This window comes from Antedon mediterranea, chromosome 7, assembly GCF_964355755.1.
Source record: "Antedon mediterranea chromosome 7, ecAntMedi1.1, whole genome shotgun sequence".
Lineage (NCBI taxonomy): Eukaryota > Metazoa > Echinodermata > Crinoidea > Comatulida > Antedonidae > Antedon > Antedon mediterranea.
This window is the reverse complement of record NC_092676.1, coordinates 8,354,655-8,381,514: the sequence shown is the minus strand read 5'-3', so window position 1 is coordinate 8,381,514 and position 26,860 is coordinate 8,354,655. Positions and strand designations below refer to the sequence as shown.

General features: G+C 33.9%; 2 protein-coding genes across 2 annotated transcripts; both read left to right on the top strand.

Moving 5' to 3' along the window:
* Window positions 1-945: 945 nt before the first annotated feature.
* LOC140054749 (uncharacterized) lies at window positions 946-26,860 on the top strand. Its single transcript, XM_072099830.1, has 20 exons — window positions 946-989; window positions 10,369-10,422; window positions 10,605-10,727; window positions 11,087-11,185; window positions 12,006-12,219; window positions 13,348-13,450; window positions 13,570-13,735; window positions 14,296-14,398; window positions 15,197-15,299; window positions 16,364-16,505; window positions 17,043-17,240; window positions 17,422-17,592; window positions 18,390-18,465; window positions 18,834-18,932; window positions 19,330-19,490; window positions 20,335-20,412; window positions 20,873-20,973; window positions 23,195-23,339; window positions 24,130-24,191; window positions 24,574-26,860. Exons 2-20 carry the CDS (start codon window positions 10,369-10,371, stop codon window positions 24,731-24,733), a joined length of 2,358 nt encoding a protein of 785 aa, XP_071955931.1. The 5' UTR covers window positions 946-989; the 3' UTR covers window positions 24,734-26,860.
* On the top strand, window positions 1,902-9,118 carry LOC140055387 (uncharacterized). The gene is made up of 8 exons (XM_072100724.1): window positions 1,902-1,916; window positions 2,112-2,429; window positions 2,660-2,840; window positions 2,937-3,025; window positions 3,120-3,373; window positions 3,477-3,903; window positions 8,184-8,427; window positions 8,740-9,118. The coding sequence occupies exons 1-8, from the start codon at window positions 1,902-1,904 to the stop codon at window positions 8,952-8,954; spliced, it is 1,743 nt and encodes a 580-aa protein (XP_071956825.1). The 3' UTR covers window positions 8,955-9,118.

Genomic DNA, 26,860 nt, shown 5'->3' with positions numbered 1-26,860 from the left:
CGAAATACATATTGTATATTGTGATCTTTGTATGGCGCACTCTTACAATTTCTCTAATGTATTGATGATGCCCATGATGTCTGAAGAATTGTGTAACTAACAATTTTCTTTCAGAAAATGTTGAAAGCCAGACTATGGATGTCTGCAACTTTGTAAGTTACTTACATTGTTTACTAGCCAACGAACAATATGTTCTAAACGTCTGGAGTTGTTCTCAAATTGTTTTTGAAAGGTGGAATCAAAGACAAAAAGCAACTCAACTAAAGCATGCCTATAACCTGTTTTTTCTTGCAGATCACCAGAACCTTTCCACTTGTTTAAGGTTGCCTTAAACAAATCCGTGATACAGGTTTTGCAGTCCGATTCTTCTTCACAGTTAAGCTCTCGATGTACTAGGCCTTTGGTTTCATGTAACGATACAAACTTTAGGCCTACGTGAACTAAAAACAAACAAATTATCTGTATCATTAGTGTCATTTTGCTGCCACGGTATCACAATATTTATAAAATAAACACCGGTAAGTATAATAGGCAACTTATCCTCATTCATTTTACTCAATAGGTCTACGCACTTTTAGTTACATAATTTCCAAAAAAATGGTACATCGTCTCTTTCGTGAACAGTTTTCGACAAAGTAATTGTTTTACCGGTGCATATTGATGATACCTCAAAAACAATAAACACAGGGATTGGTAACAAAATTAATATCAAATTTCGGTGACATATGGAGTTTACACAGTTTTTTTACCTATTTTATTGTATACATAGAATAATGATTTAGTGAAAGGAATCGTGAAAGTTGAAGGCGCCTATTAGATATTATAGTTACTGTAGACATCCTATTTATTAATTTGTTTTGTATTAAAAATGTCAAAATATTAATTTTGTTATGACCAAAGAGGGCGTGCGTGTCAAACAAACAAACCACATGTGACAAAAACAACAGGCAAAACATAAAGAGAGGAGGAGGAGGAAAGCGTAACATTCTGTAATTTGGTTTATATTATTATAATTCAGATCTATTAACCACCAAATAAACCCTTGCTTGTATAGAGAAGCTAGGCTCCACAGGATAGGCCTACTACCAGGCTAGGCCTATCCAGGCCTACTAAGTATTACTAATTTAATACTACTAGCCTAGCTAGTAGGCCTAGGCCTAGGCCTAGCCTAGCTAGTCTAGCCTAGGCCAACAATAGGTAGGGCCTAGGGCTTAGGTCCATCTCGGCCGCTGACAACCTCGGCCGCCGGTTACAGAACGCGATATTGTATGGAGCGCCAAAAGTGCCCGTTATGATAGTGTAATAGTGACGACGTCTACAACACAGGCTTTAAAGTTAACGATGTTTTTATGATGTATTTATTTTGATTTGAAAATAAAATACTGTATTTAAGAGTGTCACAAATAATATTTTTAAACAGTTAGCCAGCTTTATATATAAAATAAATCGAATAGTACAATATATTTCGTTTTATGTTTAAATGTGAATTAATACTGAATGAGTTACATTTATTACAGTACAAGGTATATACTGCTATATTATATAATTAGTTTAATAAAAAACGAAATAAATGATTTAAAATGATATGAGTATCTTTGCGTTGATTCAATCTACTTAAAAAATGCAGTCAACACAACGGCATCATCAAAATGCGTGCATACTTTCTACAAAACAAATAATACTAATCCCCTATATTGTGCTAATCACAAACAAATCAAAGCAACAATATTGAATAAAAAGAAAGTATGTCTTTGTGATGACGCTTTGATTTCATTCATTATAGAAACAATACATCATATAGGATTTGAGGCTTTGATTTAATGCATAATATAATAAAACAATAAAACACATAAGACAAAACATAATGTTCGGTTGCTTTTCGTAAACCAAAAAGTCGGAAGATGCGTAAATCAAAGGTAATTTTGTGTCAATAGTAAAAAGTGTCCTTTGCGAAAGGCACACAATAGTTGCGCAAATAATTGTCTACTCTGTGTATAAAATGGGGGGTGCTAGTACGTACATGTTCACTTTCAAACTGATTTATCTTCGACTGCAACAATAATGAACGACTGTATCCAGTGTAGAGAACCTGTTACCGTAATCATCGCCAGGAGGCTGTTTTTTGCGAGGAGTGCCAACGGTGGCAACATCGAACTTGCGGTACTGGTATAACACGTGCTGCCTATCTTGCTGGTATCCGCGACGGCTACATTGATTGGACGTGTAATGAATGTGTGCGACCTGTTCCGGAAGAACCTGCAGCCCAACTAGATGTCTTTGCTGGAGACCTTGGAGCATTTGAAGAGCCTGCAGTTGTTGAGGAACAAAACTTACCAAACCCATATCGAGTACCAAATCCAGACATTCCAGTTGGTGTAGAGGATGAGGTTACTTTTAAGATTTTCGAAGCCACATCAATCCGTGGAAAGGTAATGTTACATTATTTTGTTCTATTTTTTAATAATTATGTGATGTATCACGGCATATGCATGTCCAATGTACGTGATAATTTAAAATTCAATCAATTCAAATATGTCACAAAATAAATCAACAACTACACTAAAACAGATTGTTTTCAATACCATTGTTTCAGTCGCTACATACTTTCTAGTCCCAGTGATTTAAACCTATGTCTTTAAATTTTATTCTTCTTCTTCAGGACACATTGACAAGCAGCGATGGCTATCAATACACCAAGAAAGTGGATAGACGCCGACCTAACAATGTAACATGGAGGTGCTGCGTTCGGAACAGAAACTTGACGTGTAGGGCAACCGTGATCGAAAGAGATGGTGTCTACATTAGAGGTTTACAAAACCACATATGCGGAGCTATGCCAGGTATGTCTAATCAACAAACATTTAAAATGTGTACAATGTTTGTGTGTGAAAATTTGAAGATTGTTTCGTTATCTAACCTTTTTTTTTTTCATTTAGGGCTTGAAAAAGTATCCATCATCCGTAGAAACGTAAAAGAGCAGGCAGTAAACAGGCCTTTTGAATCCACTTCTGAAATGGTGGAGAAGGTAAGTTCCATAACGTTTTCATAATGTTTCCGTGTCTGATCATTTATTGAGTTACAGGTTGTCATTTTCTATGCATTAATTTATTTCATTTTAGATCCTACGAGATGAGATCGGGGAAGGGAATGTTGTCTTACACCCGACTTTGCCGACTCCAAGAAACCTTGCACGCCAAGCAAACTTAAAAAGAAAACTGACCAGACCAAACCAACCAAATGATCTGTACTTCGACCTGGATGAGAATCATATCGCACCCGGCTTCTTACAAGGTGACGTGCTCGTCGATGGAGGTTGGCATATTATTTTTTCAACACCAAATATGATGGATATGCTACGAAACGCACGGACATGGTAAGTACTTTTGTAACCCTTTTGTGCATGTTTTGTGTTTTTTAACTATGCATATTATCATTTATTTTCCGATTTTTAGCAGTATAACACTTTTTATTTCCAGGTATGTTGATGGGACGTTTAAATTAATTAGAGACCCGTTCTATCAACTCTTCTCGATTCACAGCTTCATCACCCATGGTACATCAATGAAGCAGGTGCCGCTGTTGTTTGCAGTAATGTCGGGAAAGCGAATGGTGGACTATACAGCCGTCCTACGAGCAGTCATCGACTTACTTCCAGCTACAAACGTTGAGAAAATTGTCACCGACTTCGAGGCCTCTATCTGGCAAGCAATCCGAGAAGTCATGCCACTTGTTCGTGTATCCGGCTGTCTCTTTCATTACTCACAGGTATGCTACCGAACTAACTGGTGTCTTTTTAAAACATTTGTTTATTACATGCTTTTTTACATTTTTCAGGCAGTTTATCGCAAGGTACAAGAACTTGGACTCACACGAGCATACAGAGCTGATCCTGCGACGAATATGGTGAGATTTTTTTACTTATTTAACCTTTGTTCTTTTAGTCCAGTCCCTAAGGGGAAATGATGTTACCATAGTGGATACAAGTGTGCCCTTTGGCATATTGATAGAACATGATATGGAGATACCAAAACAAAGTTACTGGAAATCTGATTTGACCTCTGTGACCTCTGACCTCAATTTTTATATTTCTATCTTAAACAGCCATATCTTCGCAACGGGTTTGACAATTGAAATGATATTGGTGTCAAATAGATCAGAGGGTACATATTTATATTCGCTCTAATAGAACTTTTAAAAAAAAAACGACCGGAAATGTAATTTCTCAATGTTTTGACCTTTGACATCGGCTTACTATATCTCAATAACTACTGGTCAAAATTTCTTGAAATTTGTTTCAAATTGTTAAGAGCATACATATTTATATATACTCTAATTAGACATGTTCTTCCAAATCCACAGGAAATGTCATTTACTGACCTTTGACCTTTAATGTTTAAATATGTCTGTATCTCTGTAACCAAATGTCATAAAAAGTTCAACTTGGTGTCAAAATGTTCAAAATGTAAACATTTATATTAGCTCTAATAGAAGATGTTATCATATTTTTACTGGAAATGCCAGTTTGAGGTATGACCAGGATATACTGTTAAGCGTGCGTGTGTCATACTTATAATAATATACCTAAAATATAGATTTAGTGGACCAGAACTACATTCAATATCCTATTTAGCCTTTTAAAATTTTCTTAAAACTTAATGTTTAATTTAATTTCAATATATAATTCCATCGCATGGTAGGCCTACACCGTAAGAGCAACACTTAATATCAACAAAAAATTAGATAAACTTAAAGTTAAATAACATTTAAAAAAAAACAAAGAAAATCAGGATCTTAAAGAAAGAAAAGAAGAATTAACCAATGCGATTTGATACTCATAAAACATATGACCTAATTATCAATTAATTGCTTGAAGTATGCTGAAAAAATAAAATGTTTGAAACAGTGAGGAAAAAGCGAAGAAAAAAAAAACATATGTTTAAAATATTAGAAATCTGAAAAGGATCAAAGACAAATTAATTACAAAGCTGATTTCTTTTCAAGAACATACTGTAGTGGAATATAAAAGGAAAACAAACCAGTGAGCAGTCAAAATTACCATCTTGGCTTGATGAGGCAATAACACATCCAGCTCATAACACTATACAACAAAATCTTTGAAACCAGAAGAAATTAAGAGAAGCAATGATAATTATACTTTAATCCACAAAAACATGACAAAACTGACATCAACCATTACCGACCAAACGAACATTATCACATGTACACAAATAATTTACAAAAGTAATCAAAAAACAAAATCAGAGACCGACTAGAAGTAAATAAACCAATATATAAGGCTTTATACAGTAGGACCTTCTTATACAGTTTGTCAATCAACTAAAATAAAAATGAAATGAATATCACCAAATCTTTGATTTAGAGATTATCAGAAAGCATTTGACTCAATAAAACAGGCATTACCATATTAGAGGGAAATATTATACCTCAACAAATATTGATTACGATCGTTCAAAGAGAAGTTAAGGAAGATTTGTTTCAAATTGTTAAGAGCATACATATTTATATATACTCTAATTAAACATGTTCTTCCAAATCCACAGGAAATGTCATTTACTGACCTTTGACCTTTAATGTTTAAATATGTCTGTATCTCTGTAACCAAATGTCATAAAAAGTTCAACTTGGTGTCAAAATGTTCAAAATGTAAACATTTATATTAGCTCTAATAGAAGATGTTATCATATTTTTACTGGAAATGCCAGTTTGAGGTATGACCAGGATATACTGTTAAGCGTGCGTGTGTCATACTTATAATAATATACCTAAAATATAGATTTAGTGGACCAGAACTACATTCAATATCCTATTTAGCCTTTTACAATTTTCTTAAAACTTAATGTTTAATTTAATTTCAATATATAATTCCATCGCATGGTAGGCCTACACCGTAAGAGCAACACTTAATATCAACAAAAAATTAGATAAACTTAAAGTTAAATAACATTTAAAAAAAAACAAAGAAAATCAGGATCTTAAAGAAAGAAAAGAAGAATTAACCAATGCGATTTGATACTCATAAAACATATTATGACCTAATTATCAATTAATTGCTTGAAGTATGCTGAAAAAATAAAATGTTTGAAACAGTGAGGAAAAAGCGAAGAAAAGAAAAACATATGTTTAAAATATTAGAAATCTGAAAAGGATCAAAGACAAATTAATTACAAAGCTGATTTCTTTTCAAGAACATACTGTAGTGGAATATAAAAGGAAAACAAACCAGTGAGCAGTCAAAATTACCATCTTGGCTTGATGAGGCAAATAACACATCCAGCTCATAACACTATACAACAAAATCTTTGAAACCAGAAGAAATTAAGAGAAGCAATGATAATTATACTTTAATCCACAAAAACATGACAAAACTGACATCAACCATTACCGACCAAACGAACATTATCACATGTACACAAATAATTTACAAAAGTAATCAAAAAACAAAATCAGAAACCGACTAGAAGTAAATAAACCAATATATAAGGCTTTATACAGTAGGACCATCTTATACAGTTTGTCAATCAACTAAAATAAAAAGGAAATGAATATCACCAAATCTTTGATTTAGAGATTATCAGAAAGCATTTGACTCAATAAAACAGGCATTACCATATTAGAGGGAAATATTATACCTCAACAAATATTGATTACGATCGTTCAAAGAGAAGTTAAGGAAGATTAGTAAGACAATGCGACACTTAAGATCTTCACTGCACTGGAAGAGGTGTTTAATCAAAGAGCTAACCTAAAAAATAGAGTAAATATCACTTTAAAGACAAAATAAACAGTTAATTTATCCAAAATCACATTGACTTCCAGCCTATTTTTTGCTTTGAATTACAGTTTTTTTGGGTATGCACTATATCATTTTTTTTTCAATCCAATTTTGGTGAAACTATTATGTGTGACATTAAAATTGCATATTCAACAAAAATATTTGTCAAAATTACTTTTGTCAGGGGGAAAATAAGTATATCTTTAATAGCATGTGATATTATTAGCAAATATTTCAAATGTAGTTTTAAAACTTTCGGATTCCCATTACAAACAATTGCCATAATTCTGATAACATTACAATACACCCATCCTCTGGGACTTATTTTCAAATGCAGCTAAAAACTTTCCAGTACAATTCGGGCCATTTTGATGTGTATAGATGCATGCAGTAGCATTGGAAAAGCAAGAGAGGGGGAGGTGGTTGGGTTGATGGAGAGACACATATTTTTTACATGTTTGTCTACACTATAAACTAGTTTAACAAAAAAGGTGTGATGTGCCCAAATATGGTAGTGATATGTCATTCATCGTGTCCATATATGGGCACATCACATTTTTTTGTCACATAAAAATGTTATAGTGTAGACAAAGTTTAACATTTGTGTAACATGTAACAAAAATATGTGTCTCTCCATCCACCCCAACCCCCTCCCCTCTCTCGATCTCTTTTTATAGATTATAAATTGCAAAATATATGCAAAACGATGGGTCATAGCTCAAAATGACATTTCCAATTGAATTCTGACAAAATATTTTGTTAGAGCAAATATAAATGTGTATATTCTAAACAATTTGACACCAAACTGAACTTTTTAGGACAAATAGTTACCGAGATATTGACATATTCAAACATTAGAGGTCAAGGGTCAAAAAAGCTTAATTTATGGTAATTTTTTGAAAAAAGTTTCTATTAGACTAAATATTAGATTTATTTTCTTAACATTTTGAGCCCATTCTCAAATCTCTGAGATTGCGTGTTATTGAGATATTAGGCAATCAAGGTCAAAGGTCAAACTGAAAAATAAAGCCTTTGCGGCCATTTTTGTACAATTTTTTTCATTATAGCGAATATAAATATATATCTTCCAAGCATTTTGAAAAAAAAATAATAAAACAAAATGTCCCTGCGTTGTCAAGATATGGCGATTTTTAGTTATATAATAGAAAAATATAAAAATTGAGGTCAGAGGTCACAGAGGTCAAATCAGATTTCCAGTAACTTTGTTTTGGCATCTCCACACTATACTCTACCAAACTGCTATATTGAAAAATTTGTATCCAGTCTGGTAACATCCCACCCCTTTTTCTCCCCTTAGGGACTGGACTATTTGTTTATTGCAGTTATCAATCGGGAATCGTAACATAATTAATACCAACATTTCTTGCAGACAATCCGACAGCTCATGGCCCTCCCCGTTCTGCCGTTGGAACACATCGACGCCGTATTTCGTGAACTTGAACAACTGGATGGTGGTGTGCTGGCACTGGCTGACTTAATGATGTACATGCGGACCACATTGATCCAGGGTAATGTGTTTTCTCCTGAAGATTGGGTCGTATACCGCCAAAACATCCGCACAAACAATGATTTGGAAGGTTGGCACCGCCGTCTTAACAACAGAGCCAAACGAGGTACGTTTTTGTCTGCTATTGAATGTCTTAATATTTTTTTCCTTTTCCAACAGTAACAAAATTCCGTTCTGCATCATACCTTACCTGACGTACGCCGATGTCTACCTCAAGTTTCTCCATTGAATGTCTTAATATTTTTTTTCTTTTCCTACAGGAAAAAATTCTGTTCGTAGACGTCAAACAAAAATACGTTATTTCTCTTTTCTTACAGAATAAAAAAACCGCACAAATCCCATTGTACCTGTCCATTACGTGCGATATGATGTACTTTGTATTTAAATGTCTTAATCTCTTTTTTTTTTCCTTTTCTAGCGAACATACCATTCTACCTATTATGCGAATTGTTGTACGAAGAGGCGGTGGCGGTTGGTATTAATGCTGAACTAGTATTCAGGGAGGACAACCTGCGAGTACAGACTACACATGCAGCAGCAACCAATGCAAGATTGAGCAGAATGTGGCAAGAATACAGCGATGGTCAACGATCAGTACACTCGCTTCTCACAACTGCCAGCAGACTACTTTAACCGAACAACTTAACTCTTGACGTCAGACGCAACTAAGCTTAATAACGCACACATTATCTCAATTCTGTTACTGTATGCATGAATATTCATTTATTTATTATATCAGTTAATTTGTAACTTGAAATTAAAATTGTAAACGGAATAATAGTTTAAAATAATATAATGTTGACATTTCTGTAAACTTGATTTTTTTGATTATGACTTTTTATATAATAATTGTTACTGTTCAATAAAATGAAATATTTACTTAAAGTTGTTTATATTGTAAGTATTCTTATTCGTCGTCCATTAGGCTATGAATTGATATCACTACTACTAATCTATTAATCTGAAAATTTAAAAAAAAAGCATTTATTAAAACATTAATTAAAAGTTAATTAATGAATTAATGAATGTATTAATTAGTGTAGAATACGTGCGTATGCATTACATTTCCGCAAACACACTAGGCCTACAGTATTACTCACAATACAAGCATCGGTGGCGCGCCATACAATTCGGGTTTTTAATCCGGCGGCCGAGATTGTCGGCGGCCGAGATGGATCTAACCCGGGCCTAGGCCTGGCTGACCCTGCCCCTAACTAGGTAGGAGGGCCTAGCTGGTAGGCCTATCTGCAGGGTGTAGTAGTTACTATCTAGGCTAGGCCTACTCTGTTAGTGTTAAGTTAGGATGATCACGAGGTTATCGTCTATCGTCGTGTACAACCATAACATTTTTTATTTTTTACAATGGAATGCATTTTAATAACATACGCCTAAACTAAGGCCCTAACTAGGCCTAGGCCTAGCCTAGTCATAGATACAATCTCCAGGCAATATCTACTACTACGCCTATATAACACCCCCTATGGTTTTTGATAAAAGACTAGGGTAATGTCTTATAATATCGGTGCATCGTAAGCCTGTCGGATGGCTGAATTGGTAGTACCTTGGTTTTTTTGTTGTTATTTTTTTTACTCACCATCTTCTTTGTTGAACATCGTCTTTCTCGCCATTTCCCTAGACGGATGTATTCTTTTAGGTTACATACAAGGGCCTGAGGCCCGAGAAAGGAATTCCATCCACGACTAGGCGTAGACATGTATTGTGTATAATTTGTTTTGATAAGATTTTATATCCCAGAACCCTACCATCACTTCTAAGCGTAGATTAATAATTAGTGTGAACCCCACCAGTAGAAGTACAGTATATAATTTAGCTTAGTATAGTACTGTAGTACCCAACTCATGAATGTGTAACATATGTAATGAATAAAAAACTATTTACATTCCAGTCCTAAGTAGTACTACTATATTATGAAGCCTAGTATTACTAATGAACTATGTTTGTTGTCCGAGTGCTATCTACACTGTCCTTGAAAACAGTGAAGTCAAAGTGCCTATGCCTAAATTATATATATATATCTTTTTTTCAGATGATGTTTAAGTTCCGAAAAGTTTCAAGTCATATCCACTACCAGCCTGTAACAGTATGCGCTATTTGTTGTCTTATTATTTATATCTAGGCCTACAGTATGTGTTTTTAATTCTGGCAATCTGTTTTGTGTGTTTACCTTGTGTACACTAAACTTTCCTCATTTATCATTTTTATTTATTCTATTCATTAGTCAAATAATTTTCATAATATAGAATATTCTGTTTTGTTCTTCAGGTGCTTGAAACAGCCTTTCAAAGTAATGACATATTCAAATTATTCTGCACACCTGGACACCTATTTATGCAGAAGGATATTCAAACACTACAGGTGTTTGATGCTTTCCCAGTAGACGCTAAGGTACTGTATGTATTTAATCCTTTAACCCATTGACTGCCAACTTCGCATTTATGCGAATAGGCTAGTTGTACCGGCTGTGACAACTTTTGTTCAAATGATTTTAGGCGACATTTTTCTAATTTATTTAATCATACAATGATGTAGGCCACACATTTCATATGCGTATGGCAATACATCTTGTTTCCAGTGATGTAACAGCTATGAGCGCTCACTGGCTAAACCCAGAGGCCCTGGAGCTTACGGGGTCTCTGAGCAGGGCCCATGAGGAAATAACAGGCATTAGAATATGTCGAAAAGGGCTGAGAACGTCCAAGACCTCCAGGCCACTGCATTACGCCACTAATTTTATTTCTCCTCAGACTTCTACAGTGTGTAAGCCATTTACCTTCTTTCTGTCGGGTGTTTCACCGATAATTCATGTCCATGTTCTACGAGCAAATTGGAATGTTGCTTTTATAGTAAGAATTTACAATTATACTTTACAAAAATAAATCTAATTTAAGTGTGTAGTGATGTGGTACAGTAGTAGGGAATTTGACTGGACAGATGAGAGAGAGAACCTTAAGCTTGGTTCACACTAGGACGCAACGTAAGTGCAACGCAAGTGAGTTGACCAATCACAATCACTTGTAATTGGTTTGATTGCTTACGTCGTTGCGTTACGTCCTAGTGGGAACCAAGCGTTAAAGTTGCTGCACTGACATGACGTGACCTTTAGGAGAGAAGCATGTAGTTGAAAAGTGTAACATCTTAGTCCACAGTGCCATGAGCAATGATCCAATCGTTGGAATTCGGCGCTTTACAAGAACACGTATATTATTATGTATCTTGTTTGCTTCCATAGTCATTTTGCTTCACACTTGTTTCCTCATCTTTCGTATGGGATATTAAGGTCCTATCTACATAACATGCACAGAGAGTCTTTCTGTATGTTAATGGCAAACCTTTGTTTTGTTTGTATATTTAGGCAAATTGCCAAGGATAATGATAAGCAAATTCATTCATTGTCTTTTGGAGTGGAGTTGTAATTTGTCATTCTCATTCACAAGACAAATATATATGCAAGATGCTCTACATAAACAAAGTCTTTGGGAGTGGAGTTGTAATTTGTCATTAGAAAAAATCCTGACATATGACAGGACTCGAACCCAGGACCGAGGATTGGTAGCAAAGCATCATAACCACCAAGCCACAACTCTACTCCCAAATTTAATTGTGGAAATTTCCCAATATTTTGAGTCATTCTCTTGCTAAGTCTCTCCTCTTTTTTGTGTTCAGTTTCATGAAGATGGTGATGTGGAAATCTGGAAACACATTACCGGTAGTCACTCGTGGAGCAAAGTTCACCAATTCTCAATCTGCAAAACGAAGGGCGCCACCATTTCTAGAGTGGTTATACTAGAAGAGCGTAACCAAGTGGTTTGGTTGGAGAAGAACCCAGATCCAGAGGATGACTGCAGTAATTCAGTGAATATTAGATCACTGGAAAAAGGTTACTCGGCCTACTCAATTATTTTAGCTACAAAAATAGAGTATCTCGCAGTGGGAACACTATCAGGAACACACTGAATAGGGGCTAGCCTTAATCGTAAAATATTATATTTTATTATTTTTATTATTATAAATTGTATCGCCAGAATAGGTCACCCTTAATAGGAGTGACCTGCTTTATAGGGGTGTCCCCTTACTGGGGGTGACCTCCTGAATAGGGGTGTCCCCTTAATGGGGGTGACCTCCTGAATGTGGGTGTTCCCTTTATGGGGGTGACCTCCTGAATAGGGGTGTCCTCCTGAATAGGGGTGTCCCCTTAATAGAGGCATCCTCAATAGGTGTGTCCTCCTGAATAGGGATGTACTCCTAAATAGGGTTGTCATTATAAATAGGGTTGTCCTCCTAAATAGGGGTGTACTCCTGAATAGGGGTGTCCCCTTAATAGGGGCATCCCCTTAATTGGGGCATCCTAAATAGGGGTGTCCTCTTGAATAGGGGTGTCCTCCTAAATAGGGGTGTCCTCCTAAATAGGGGTTTCCTCCTAAATAGGGGCTTCCTCCTAAATAGAGGTGTCCCCTAAATAGGGGTGTCCTCCTAAATAGGGGTGTCCTCCTGAATAGGAGTGTCCCCTGAATAGGTGTGTCCTGAATAAGGGTGTCCTCCTAAATAGGGGTGTCCTCCTGAATAAGGGTGTCCTCCTAAATAGGGGTGTCCTCCTGAATAGGGGTGTCCCCTAAATAGGGGTGTCCTCCTGAATAAGGGTATCCTCCTGAATAAGAGTATCCTCCTTAATAGGGGTGTCCTCCTGAATAAGGGTATCCTCCTGAATAAGAGTGTCCTCCTTAATAGGGGTGTCCTCCTGAATAGAGGTGTCCTCCTAAATAGGGGTGTCCTCCTGAATAGGGGTGTCCTCCTGAATAGGGGTGTCATCCTAAATAGAGGTGTCCTCCTGAATAGGGGTGTCCCCTGAATAGGGGTGTCCTCCTGAATAGGTGTGTCCTCCTGAATAGGGGTGTCCTCCTAAATAGGGGTGTCCTCCTAAATAGGGGTGTCCTGAATAGGGTAGTCTTAAAGATACATAAAACTTTACTAAGAATCAATAATAGTATTGTTAATTTTTCTTGTTTAGGTGGAAAAGATATAACAAATATTGGGCCTGTGCAGACACTTCTTTCAAATTGCCCAGAAGTAGACTTTTATGAAATTAACGATAGGATATACATTTGGCCAAGGTAATAGATATTTGTCTATTGGTTAAAAAATGGTGTAAATTATGTATGATTTTAATAAAACCTATTATGTTTTATGCTTTTTCCAGGTCCTTCTAATATTTTTTTGCTTGTTTTTCCAGCAACTCTGGTCCTCCTGGTCTATTTTTGGTTCTGTATCTCAATGGTATTGGAGGCAAGTTTTCCATAAGGACTTACATACTAGCCAAGAAAGTTAGTGACAACAGACAAGAACAAAGCATAGATTTTAAAGTAGTCGCAAGAAATCTTATTCATATCTGGTCCCAAGTGAGTACATCCTCATTCAAGGCTAGCATGTGTATTAATGGTATATATTGTAACACCATTTTAAATTATAGAAGTTTAATATGTATAGCCTTTACAGCTTTTTTTTTTATTTCCCTAGTTTTATTACTACAGATATTTACTTAAATTTAAGGACCTTCACATCCATGTTTTCACCCTTAACCAAATTCTATCCTGCTATCAAAATATATTGCTTCCTATCTCCTGTCTTTTCTCTCTGAGATGGCCAATTTAATTTATTGTTTTAATTGATTTTCCTTTTTGTTTCTAATTTGTTTTTCTTTATTTTATTTTGTTAATTTTTAGAAATGCTATTTATTTAAATTTGATTTTTAGTTATTGTCAAATTGTTGTGAGGGTCCCTAATTACCACCCTCGTAAAAAAGTGTTGAATCATTAAATAAATTAATATTATAGCGTAACATCAACAGTAAATCAAAATTCAATATACCACCCTTAAGCTGGAATTTATGTTTGAGATTTGAGAACATTGCTTGGCATATTATTATATTAAACTTAAATATTAAAGTTTTAAATTCTAGGTCAACAGCTGTAGAGTAATTTCAAAGCTTATAAATGAAATCGATAAAGAGCTACTGATTGTACACAGTGATGGAAAGGTGGATATTCTGGGTAAAGAAAGTAGTAAGTATCAATGGAATGAATTATTGTGGCCCAAAAAATATATATATATGTGACTTGCAGCCTAACTGGTCTGAATTGCACACAGGTGTGGACGGCACATGCAATAACTTTATTCTCCCCTAAGGGACCATTCGTGTCGAGTGCTGCCACAAAACGGCACCTATTCGTCTGTTTACAATGACAGAGGCTGAATGGACCAGTACACCAGGGTAATACCCTACTCTTCTGAAAGATGAACTGGGTTCTTTATAGTGCAAACAAGCAAAATGTGTACACTGGACCTACAGTTTTTAGTCCTTATCCAAAAAGACTTGTTCTACCACTCGAACAATGGTCGAGGACTGAATTGAACCTGTGCCAATTGTATAGCTATGGATCGTGGTGCCCTCTGTCTTAACCGCTTGGCCACTCGTCTCAATGTTGTCTGTAGGAGAATAGATAGCTATATATTTCAGATATATTTGTTCTTGTTTTTGGCACCAGAAAGAAGTTCACCCAAAAGCCCTGTTTACACTCTCAAACTTGACAAAAAAAATGTGATGTGCCCACATATGGACACGATGACGTCATATCACTACCATATTTCAGCATATAACTGCCATATTTGGGCACACCACAATTTTTTTTTATCAAACTACATTTGAAAGTGTAGACAGAGCTTAAAACAGGTGTCCAAAAAATGGGTTGTTCTACGATAGAACCCCTCCTTTGGGAAATCCCTTTTCAGGGGTCACACTATTATGCGGATGTTTCGTTCATTTATGCTATAAAAATTGATAATGTTATTTTCTTATTTAGAGATTACAAGAACCATATGGCTAAAAAATTACCAGTACTTTAAACAAGAATTATTCGTAGTCTTCAGAAACAGACTTGTTGCTGTAGATCAGTCAAGAATAAGGTGAATGTGTAATTTATATGTTTGTTTAAAATCAGGCCACTGCTGCTGCACAGATTAAGCCAATACTGATGTTTCTTATGGGCTATTCAGGCTTATATATTTACCCAGGTAAGTTGGTGACCTACCCACTAAAGTCAGCGATTGGCCTAAGAAACCAACTTGCCCAGGTTAATACCTACTTCTGAACGAGCCCTTAGACCCAACTGTACTTCATTCATCTTAATTAAAGGAAATACTTGAAATTGCATTAAGACCAATTTACACATACAAGTGGTAACGCTTAGCTGAAATCGCATGCTTGTCCCATGTAGAATCTGTATATTTTTATTTTATTTATTTTATTTTTATTGCATTCAATCGAAACCAACAGCTATAATTACCGCCACTAACAGGTTTGATACAAACAAAGCCAGGACTGTTTAAAGCATCTTGATTGGTCCTAACATTGATCAAGGGCTTCTCTCAGCCAGTGCCCACGTTGACCAGATGTCTGAGGCGGATAGTAGATGCAGAGACAGCAATGCTAATTTCAAATGCCTAACGGGACCTCAGCTTCATATACAGCACCCGATATTCCCAGATGGTCTCCCATCCAAACTATCACCAGGCCCAACATTGCTTAACTTTGGTGATCTGACAAGAACCGGTGTTTCAACGTAGTAAAGCTGTATATCCTGCGAAGGTTTCCGATCGATGCCTGTACGCTCTGCGTTTTGTGAAAATAACATACAAATAACATGTTTTCTGTTTATACCACTTACCCTTATCGCTTGTCTGTGTAAATTGGCCTTTTAACAACATATTTATAGTTAGTGGCACTGTTGACATGCTTGATTGGCAACCCCAGATTCCTTTGTTCAAATCCTGTCATGGTTCCGACATTTATCTGGTGGCCAGTACAGCACTGTAAGCCTATAATACTTAGTTTGGACTGCATGGGTTTCAATCCTGTATCCCTTCAAGTTATGTGTTTGCTTTTTTTTGGTTTGGAAATATAAAACTAAAATACATAGGCAGTACTGTCACATTTTGTACTAATTTGTTTATATATATATAATCAAAAGGATGTATTGTTTGAAGTCTGGAAACGTCACACAGGAGATTGACATGCACAGTCTTGGTGATAGTGATATCCACATGTGGAGAGGGTTTGGTCCAGTGCCCAGCATTGGAGTATGGAGTTGCAAAGGAATGTGGGAATTGCAGGTAAAATTAATATAAAGTATTTTTTTGTTGAATATGCAATTTTAATGTCACATAATAGTTATTCATTTTGACCAAAAATTTGATTAAAACAAAAAGTTACCTGAAAAAAACTTTAATTTAAAGTTATTAAATAGTTTATCCGTAATAGCTGTTGAATATGTATGAAATAAAACAAATTTTAAAAATAGTCAAATTGGCTGCCAGCCAATGGGTTTTTGGTTGAATGTACTGTTTATTTTGTCATTTTAAAAACAATTTTTCTGGGTTTTTTTCTGCATCCTGTTGGATGTCTCCACTTCTGAAGACTTGTTTTAAGACTTGGTTTGTGTAGAACATCATGTGTTTTAACCGTTTTAGTGTCCTGTCAAATAGGATGCCACCTCTCTGGAGAACAATTATTTTTAACTCTTCGCAATCCTGACCTGTATTCCTAATATTAGATAACATGCATTAGATGACACACACTCTTTTTAAAATCATTTTAAAAAGTGCTACTGAGAAACTACATCAATAATATTTACATTCATTTACTTACAGATGACAGATGTGGACAAGCTACAAGACAGCTGCCAACTAGAAGAGTTTGGCCAAGACAGACTTGCTAGTAATGTCGCCCTCAAACAGATGTTAGTCGTTGATAAATCAGGTGACATGAATACAATGTCTACAACTACAGAACTGTTGAAACCAGAAATGTTTCAGAACCCTGCAATCTTGCTTGCACTCTTGCAACAGGTAATATAGACTTCTATACGAATAAGGGGGGCTGTTCTACAACTAGCAAAGCTACAATACTCCTAGCAACCACTAATATCCAGATGAAGATTTGTTGTATGTTTTCATGGTTTAATGTAAAGAATTATATACAGATATTTAATTCCCTTGTTTATACCACACTACTGTACTTTTATTTTAGAATAAAGAGGGCAGTAAACCAGATGCTGTAGTAAATGAGCAGGAGAGGCTGTGCTCACTGTTCTCTGATAACAAACTTGAGAGTGACTTGAGTGAGAGTATGGACTCATTACTCAGTCAGTTTAAAGACCTCAATACACAGTACTCTCAGCTTATGTCATTTAAACAAGAGGTCAGTATATTAGTATCAACATAACCCTAAAAATATTGATGAAAAAATTACAAAACTTTTAGATATTATTTGCAAATTAGACAAAAATTCAAAGAGATTTTGTCTGGTAAAGATCGATCAAAAAGTTAAATTTCAGAAATGAAAAAGTGCCGAGTCGTACTTATTTGTATAATAAGCAAACGAATGTGCAATTTCAAAGAGGAAACCACAGTCAATTCCAATCTCAAAGTTAAAGTAAAACTTTATTCATTCCTCACTGTGGGAAACTAGGTGCTTGTAATTTTCAATATACGTATATTAAAAATACAAATTAATATAAAAAATACAAAATATAAACATTTTTAAAATTAGAATTAAATATTTTTGTGCTTGATAGCACAAATGAGCATGATTAACGACTGGTGTCAAGATCTGCCACTTTTCTGAAAGGTGATATATCAGTGGAGCGGATGACTCGCATCTTTTGAAACACCACCAAACATCTTACCAAGTTAATTCGTATTTAAATTAAAGTAGAAAGACTCAACCGACTGATGATCCTCACCATTTACCACCACCGCTCTTCCTACAAGACGATCAACCTTGCTCTTCTTACAATCCTGCTCTAGACCATTTGAGTTCAGTAGCATTGCCACCCCAACAGATCTCTAATTTTTTGCATTATACAGTATCATATCTAACATGTATTAATTGTCTGGTAATAATAGATATCAAAGCCTCTAGCGCTCCCTGCCTCCTGGATCTTCCCCTATATAATATTCAAAGATATTTAAATAAATGATTTGTCTTTATTGCAGGAAGGAAAATCATCACCATCTTTTCTCTATGATGAAGTTTTATTTCTACTTCAGGATTCTTCAATACTATCAATTGGTAAGAAATTAGTAGAGGAACTGTGGTTTGACGGTTACTGTGCTTGCCTTCCAATTCCAAGGTCTAGGATTCAATCCTGACCTAGTACCAGGGTTCAACCCTGACCTAGTGCCAGGGTTCAATCCTGACCTAGTACCATGAGTTCAATCTTCACCTAGTACCAGAGTTCAATCCTGACCGAGTACCAGGGTTATACCCCTCGACACTTTCTATGCCTCTCTCTCTCTCTAAGCCTCAAATGAGACCTAATTTATTAACATGATAAATTATCCTTATATCATCATGTAATTTGCGAGTTTATTGTTGGATGTGCATGAAAATATTATTATTATTTAATTATAAATGTTGAATTTTTCTAAATACTTTAGACTACAAATACCATCAAATGGAAGTGCTTGCCCAGAATTACCCTTGTAAGGTACTTGATATTTTACTACGGTATCTTCAGTTAGGAAGATTTGCAAATGGTAAGGTGATTTATTTTTTTACCTTTAACTTTAAAATATTAAATGCTACAAACAGTTGAACTGGACATTCTGTCAAGAGAGACTTTTTTGTGATTGCTTTCTTAAGGCCAATTAGCACAGACGAGCGATAAGTGGTAAATGGTAAACAAAAATATAGAATCTATGATATTTTTTATGACCATTTACACACAACACGAAGCGGACGGGCAGATGAGCGGAATAGATAAAAATCTATGTGAAAAAAAACCCACAGGGTTTTCCAACTACTATTACCACTCGTCCGTGTACGTGGCCTTTAACCCTTCTGTCTATAGTATAATTGAAATAATTGCTGTTATAAAGAAAATATTCATTAAAAAGTAATTCTTAAAGTAATACATTTTTTGTTCCAAAATAGGTCAATGGTTCCTGCAGACGGCAGATGAGGTTGAGCAAGAGAAGGCTATTCAGTACCTAAATGATGTCTTTGGAAGTACAACAGTAACAATGTCATCAACATCATTCCCCTTGTTCTCTTTCATCTGCAAACTAATCTTCATTGAATGCCCTCATATTCTGGTACCTCCTTTTAATTCTCTTTCTCCACTTTTATTTGACTTGCTAGAGCGCCATGAGCGCTTTTTTCAGATATGGCGCTATAAAAATCTACAGTACATTATCGTTAATTATTTTAGATTGTAACTGTTATATTAATGATTTACAGGCCTTGAATGTTTAAACATATTGTAGATATATCAACTTTTGTTTTCATAACATGCCATATGCAGCTGTCAAGACAAAAAGTCATGAAACATGAGCATGTGCAGAATGATTATTTAATTCTGAAAAAGTGTGATGTGCCCAAATATGGTAGTAATATGACCATGGACCTATAAATGTATTGTTCCATGGGCACATTATATTTTTTTTTCACATACATTTTTGTTTAACTGAAAAAAATAGTACAATTCAATATCACTTTTACTGTTTATTAGAACTAAATGGCACATGATACAAAATGAACCAATCAAATGGCAGGGATACACTCGGGTGTAATAATAGCACATATTAAATTACTAGCAATCGTATATAAATGCGTTATTTTAGAAGCTGTCTTGCCTCGTTGTTAATATTTTTGTTTTTCTACATGAACATTGCTTATAATATGTTTTCATATATAAATATATCACTAAGAGTATTATATCGAGATGATAAATACGTCTAAAGTGTTTATTAAAACTGATATTTTAGATTAGAAAATGCTCTTAGATTACTTAATGACCGTTGTGGTTATTTCTATCTAGGTCAAATAGCGATTAATTTTAATATGACAATGTAGGCTATTGAATTGGAAATTTTTTAATAGCATCTATTATATTCTAGTGTTGTATTCATCTTTTGTGTTCTATTATTTCACTTGCAGATAAATTTCATTCATCTTGTGCAAAAGTTAAAGAATTCTGATACTGCTTCTTCGGCTTTTTTCAGAAGAAGTAATTCTGTGAGTTATTTATTATATTTATATATATATATTTTGTTTTCTTACATTTTTGTTCTATTTGAAAAATGATTCAAATTGTAAAGAGTAGGAGTAATCCGGTCATTTCAATATTTTAAATAACATTAAAAATATCATACTGTCAAATTATAGAAAGAGTGCTCATTATTCGAAAAATATCTCATAATCGCAGCGAACATAGCTTATCGGCGGTAGTTCCGTATTATTTTCCGTAATACAGAACTTTCGCCGATGAGCTATGCTCGATGCGATAATGAGATCGGTAATACAGAACTTTCCCCGATAAGCTATGCTCGACGCGATTATGAGATCATGTTCCTAGTATGAGCACTGTTTCAAGAATTTAACAGTATTGTTAATTTATAATTTACACAGTGCTATGCAATACATTTGATTCACATACACAATATTAAAAATATAACATGAATATATATGATTTCAGCTTCAATTGTGGCACCAAATAAGGTCAGGACTACCACATCTTCACAGATCACGTAGAATCTCAGATGCTGCCAGAGCTAAAGCAGATCTTATCATTTTAAGGTAAGCAGAAATAAATGATATTGTTATGATAATATAGCCTAAACATGTACAATTTAAAAGGTATGTATCTGAACACAGTGAGTACAATCTTGTGGAATAATATAAAAAAACAATAATAATAATTACAATAATAATAATAACTAGATTTAATTCGTCACTATGACGAATTATAGGTTATATGCATTGATTTAAATAAAGATAATTGATTTTTAAAAGATATATTGATTGATTGATTTTCTCAGAATCTTTAATTATTTATAATATATGAGAGGACCTTGCTAACGCGAACACCTTAGCCGGTATCACAATCCGATCAAAGATCCATATGCGTATAATGTCATAAACCACATTTTTTGTTACATAATAATAAAGACATAAGTTACTTTTTATCTATATTTCATTATAAATCATGTGTATAATCTATACACTAAGAAATAAATTTGAACAAACAATACGGATAATAAAAAAAAATCTTATTTCGTTTCCCAAGGTGAGACTCGATCGCGGTACCTTGAATGCCATAGACACGAGCACAGACCATCGAGCCATACACAACTGACTAAAAGTTGTAGAAAAATTCCTCCGTGTATTTACTATGCAGTAACCACTTTGGTGCAAATAGATTATTACATACCGCAATGAATTATAATTTTTTACTATGATGACATCTTTAAAAATGTAAAAAAATGATGCACTGTCAAACTATATACTTTTAACTTTAATATATGAACTTCTTAAGAAAGAAAGTTAATGTTAAGTTTGTTATTTCGGCCTAAGAAAATGTCATAATTTGTTTGATTGTCGAAATTAATTTTTGTAAATTTAATATGCCATTAATGATGACTTAATCAACTTTTGTTCTCTTTATTTCATAATAAATCATACATATGATACATACACTTCAAGAAAATGAAATAAAAAATAGCTGTTCCCGAGCATTCCAACGATATATATTAATTTAAAAATTTAGCATATTTTCACCATTTTGTTAACTTATACGTGCGTAGCCAGTCACTTTTGACGTGCTCGTATAACACAATTTCGAGTTGAAACGTGAATCAAATATGATGATATTATTAAAGAAAGATTGTAAAACAGAAATCGGACAAAAAGAGTGCGCATTAACGTTTAACGCGCAGTGCGCGTGCAAAAATCTGCGCACTCATGGCAATTTTTTAAACGCTTAAAATTGCCTGAAACGTACTCTAATTTCATCGAAAATTAATTTTGACAATTTTGAACATTTTAAGCGCGCGTACGCAAGCGTTATATGCGCTACGCACGTAATTGTATTGCCATATGATGAAATATGACCTGAAATTTATGAGTACCAAATTTTGTTTAATTGTGATTCATGCTTGTGAAGATATGATTACAAACGTGATTTCGTAAAATCGCGCGTAGACCGCGTAATTTTTGATTGCGCATCGTGAAAATATAACCACATCGATTCCTGGCCATAAGGAATATACTCTGAAAACTTGACCTAGCTAGATGAAACTGATGCCAAGATAATTCACGGACAAAATAGTGCTAAGGAAAGAATAAATAAATAAATAAATAAAGATTTTGACAGAATCAAGAGGTTATATGCATGATAATGCATATAACCTAATAATTTTCAACCAGAGCTTTTCCATTTTATATTACTATTTCAATACATTTGCATGCACTATTTGTCAAATTTATGTGTTGTTTGATAATATTGAAGATGTATTGTCCCCAAAAACATAATGATTAATTAAATCAGACTTTTAATAGTTTATTTTGTAGTTTTAATAAAGGTAATCACTTCTGTAGAAAGAAAACAAAAACAAATATTTTATATAAAAATTATAAAATGACACAAAAAAATGGTTAAATTCAACAAAAAAATTCATTGGCTAGCAGCCAATTTGACTATGTGCTTTGAATTACATTTTTTTCAGGCAAATACATTTTTTTGATCCAATTTTTTGGAGAACTATTATGTGACATTAATATGGCATATTCAACAAAAAATTTTGTCAAAATTATTTTTTCAGGGGGACAATACATCTTTAATGTTGACTTTATATATATTTTTTAATTGTTATTATTAAGTGATGTGAGAATGAAAATAAAGATTGTTGATTACAGGTTATTTTAAACACTGAGTTCTGTGACCAAGTCCTCCCCCATGTTGAGGTGGCGGTGGGGACTGGTTAGAATATCCATTTCACTTTCTATTCTTTTCTTTCAGTGAAGATACTAATTGTGAAGTGGAAGCCCTTAAAGTTTTAATACATCAAAAGCTTTGGGCGGATGCACTACATTTACTGCATAACTACACTGGAACAGAACATCACAAAGAACTCTTTGTTATTCTTGTCAACAGTATCACAAAGGTATAGCAAATTTATAGCTGATTGAATAAAACTAGGAAGGCACTCGGAGAGCGCAAACCTCTGCTAAGGCATATGAACATTTAATGACGTGTTCCCATACAGCTATGAAACCATACTTTTAAATCTTATGAAAATCTGGAAATAACTTTTTGAGTAATCCTGCCACATAATCGACCACATAACCTCTCACCATTCTAGTGAAGGTAATAGGCTGATGTTAAATTGTTCTTGACCTCAACAGTGGAATTACCAGCATTTAAAAACATTTGAATATCATACTGTATTAAAGATTCTCAACCAAGCGGGATGTATGAGGGAGTTGCATTCAAAAGGTTTTTAAACAAGTTAATGTGCAAGCTAGATCTCCAACCCCTCCAACCCCTCCTGCAGTTCAAATTGGGCTAGAAATACTTAAAGATGTATTGTCTCCCAAAAAAAATAATTTGTAACACCCTTTGGGTTGAATATGCCATTTTAATGTCACAATAGTTATTATTCACTTTGACCAAAAATTGGATCGAAAAAAATTTGTATTTACCTGAAAAAAACTAATTTAAAGCAAAAAAATAGTCAAATAGACTGGAAGTCAATGGGGTTTTGGTTGAATTTAGTCGTTTATTTTTTCTTTTTATAAGTGAAAACTTTCTAGTTTATTAAAACTCCAAAAGTCTGATTTAATGTAGTCTAATTTTTTTAATGTTTTTGGGAACAATACATCTTTAAATTTATAGCCCAATTTATAAAATTGTATACCAATTAATCACAATGTTTTTTAATTTGTTATTTGCAGGACAAGGCTGCATTTAAGGAATATTGCACTAGCCTGTGGGACTGCATTCCAGACAGTTTCAGGTAGGTGTCAAAACATACAGTATTTATTCAAATAAATGCCCCAGGGAGGTTTTTAGGGTTTTAATCGGGAGGTATTTATTCGGAAGAGGCATTTTTTTATATGTATGTGTAATAAAATAAATACCCCCTAGATATGGAAATACAACACAATTAATATCTACAAGTGATAAAATATTTAACTGTAATTTTGTATCAAAAGTCTAAATTGTAGATAATGTCATTCAATGAATTTATTTATTCAAAATGATGTTCTATGGGACATTCATTTGAGGGAGGCTTTTATTCAAAATGGGGCGTTTATTCGAATAAATACAGTATAATATAAAAATATATTGATAATAAAAGTTAAATTGTTTTTATATTCTTTACATTTGTATAATAGGCTTACAGATGTGTTGAGGATTTTTCATCTCCATGCAAAACAGTTTCACCATGCAAACAACACAGAGGAGGTCTTCATTGACGCACCCGATGACCTCCCTGTGTCTTGTGTCAAAGGTCAAGTACTGAAGATGTTTCTTAATGAATCTATATCTGACTAAAGATTTAGTGCTGTATTTGCAGTTTTGAGAGGCATCCTTATGATAATATAATAATCTTTATATTATAATATATTTGTGTCTCCGAATTCCATTATTATAAAATTGTAACAATGTATAATATATTAAAGTATAATTAATTTAAATGTATAATTTCGTAGATTTTACTGACATTTTTATTAACAATGCAATATGAAATGCGGCAATGTGCAAATTATAAAATATAGAGAACAAAAAAAATTTATCTGCAAGTCTTTTTGTTAACGTCATTACATCGTTGTCTGCGATTCAACAACATTTTTGTTAACTATTAATGTCACGTAATGTGGTCTAACTTAGTCACACCATTCGTTAGAATCATCTTATGAATTTTTTTGTTTACAATCGTCTCAAATCTTCTCATCTCCAGTGACATAAAAGAGATTGTAAAGGGATTGTTTAGAAGTTTGTAAACAGCTTGCGATAGTAATATTAATACGATTGTATATGCGTAATCAAGTATCAATGTAATCATCTTATAAATGATCAATCACAGTGTGTATGAATATCAACCCCTTTTCAAGTTATACGTCATAGGAGTGATTGTAAAGAAATTGAACAGTTGCCAAATAGTTCATGTAATTAATGTTAATATGAGAGTTGTGGAATCATTTGATGTGACCAATCACAACAGTATCTACCTCAGTATGTTTATATTTGATTATCTACAACATTAAACTAATCATGGTACACTAATCACATTAAATCAAACACACAATATTTATAACGAAACAATTACTTTTGCTTTCCGATAGAAATAGCTTTCAGTTGGTAATCGACGTTTTAACTGGCATGTTGGCATCTAGTTCTAGTATCATTATGTGTCATGTGGTAGAAGTAAATCATATTGTAAATGGCCGCAAATTGCATGTTGTTATGACAACCGGTTGCTTTACGAGCATGACTATCAGGCACTAGGGCTTATCTCGTACAATTAGAGTTTGGTGCGTTTAAATAAATAGGCCTCGGTCCATGCTTGGAATTTCATTGATACAGTAAATGCCTGTCCTACTTTAATATTTCAATTGATAATAAAATTAATATTTAAGATATATGCAGCAATAATAGATACATAGATAAACAGTTGTGTTTAATAGTACCTTATGGACCAGTATAGCTATTCATGGCATATTCAACAATCATCCTCAGTAAATTTTAAGGATTTTTCTGTTTTTATTCACTTAGATATGAGTGTTTCCCTTCGCAAGGAGAAGTGTTTCCCGGTAGCCTAATTGTGCATGGCACAGGTACATTGTTTTCATGTATCCTAAAAAAAGAAATGTGGTCTCTAATTGGAAAATTCCTTTAATTGGAATGACTAATAACAACCTTCATAAAGCTCTGTCTACACTATCAAACATTATGTGACAAAAAAATATGATGTAACCAAATGGTGATATGCTTAAATATGGTAGTGATATGACATCATCGTATCCAAATGGGCACATCACATTTTTTTGTCTCATAAAGTTTGATAGTGTAGACAGAGCTTTGGGCTACTACTATACAATAACTCCTCTTTAATCACATTAGTTTGTGTGATGATGAATATTCATTAATAGGATACAGCAAGGTTCTTTGTACTTTGTTCCTGACTCATATACACTGTTTACATGTACTGATGAGTGACAAACGATGTTATGCCAATAAATGACATTTTAAGTGAGTTAATATATCTAGATATATATACATAAATTGTAGTCTTTAATTTCTTTTTAACAATTAAAAATTTAAACCATTATTTGAAAGATAATTTTGAGTAAAATGAGTGTATGTCAGTAGAACCTCTATTAAGGGGACACCTTCTAGGTCCAAGTATTTAATAAGGGTGTCTCTTAAATAAAGGTGGGCTGTTGTGTTATTATTTACCCATGTCTTTCCCCTATAATAGTGTGGTCTCCTAAATAGAGGTCTATCAAAGGAGTATGTATATATTTCCACTATCATAGGAATATTTGTTGGTTATACAGCATCACATGTGTTTCACCTAATACCATTATTAATAATATATATATTATTATAAATTTTTTAATCTTTTAATTTTGTATATACGGTATATGTACCGATCCCTTATACTAATTTTGAATATTA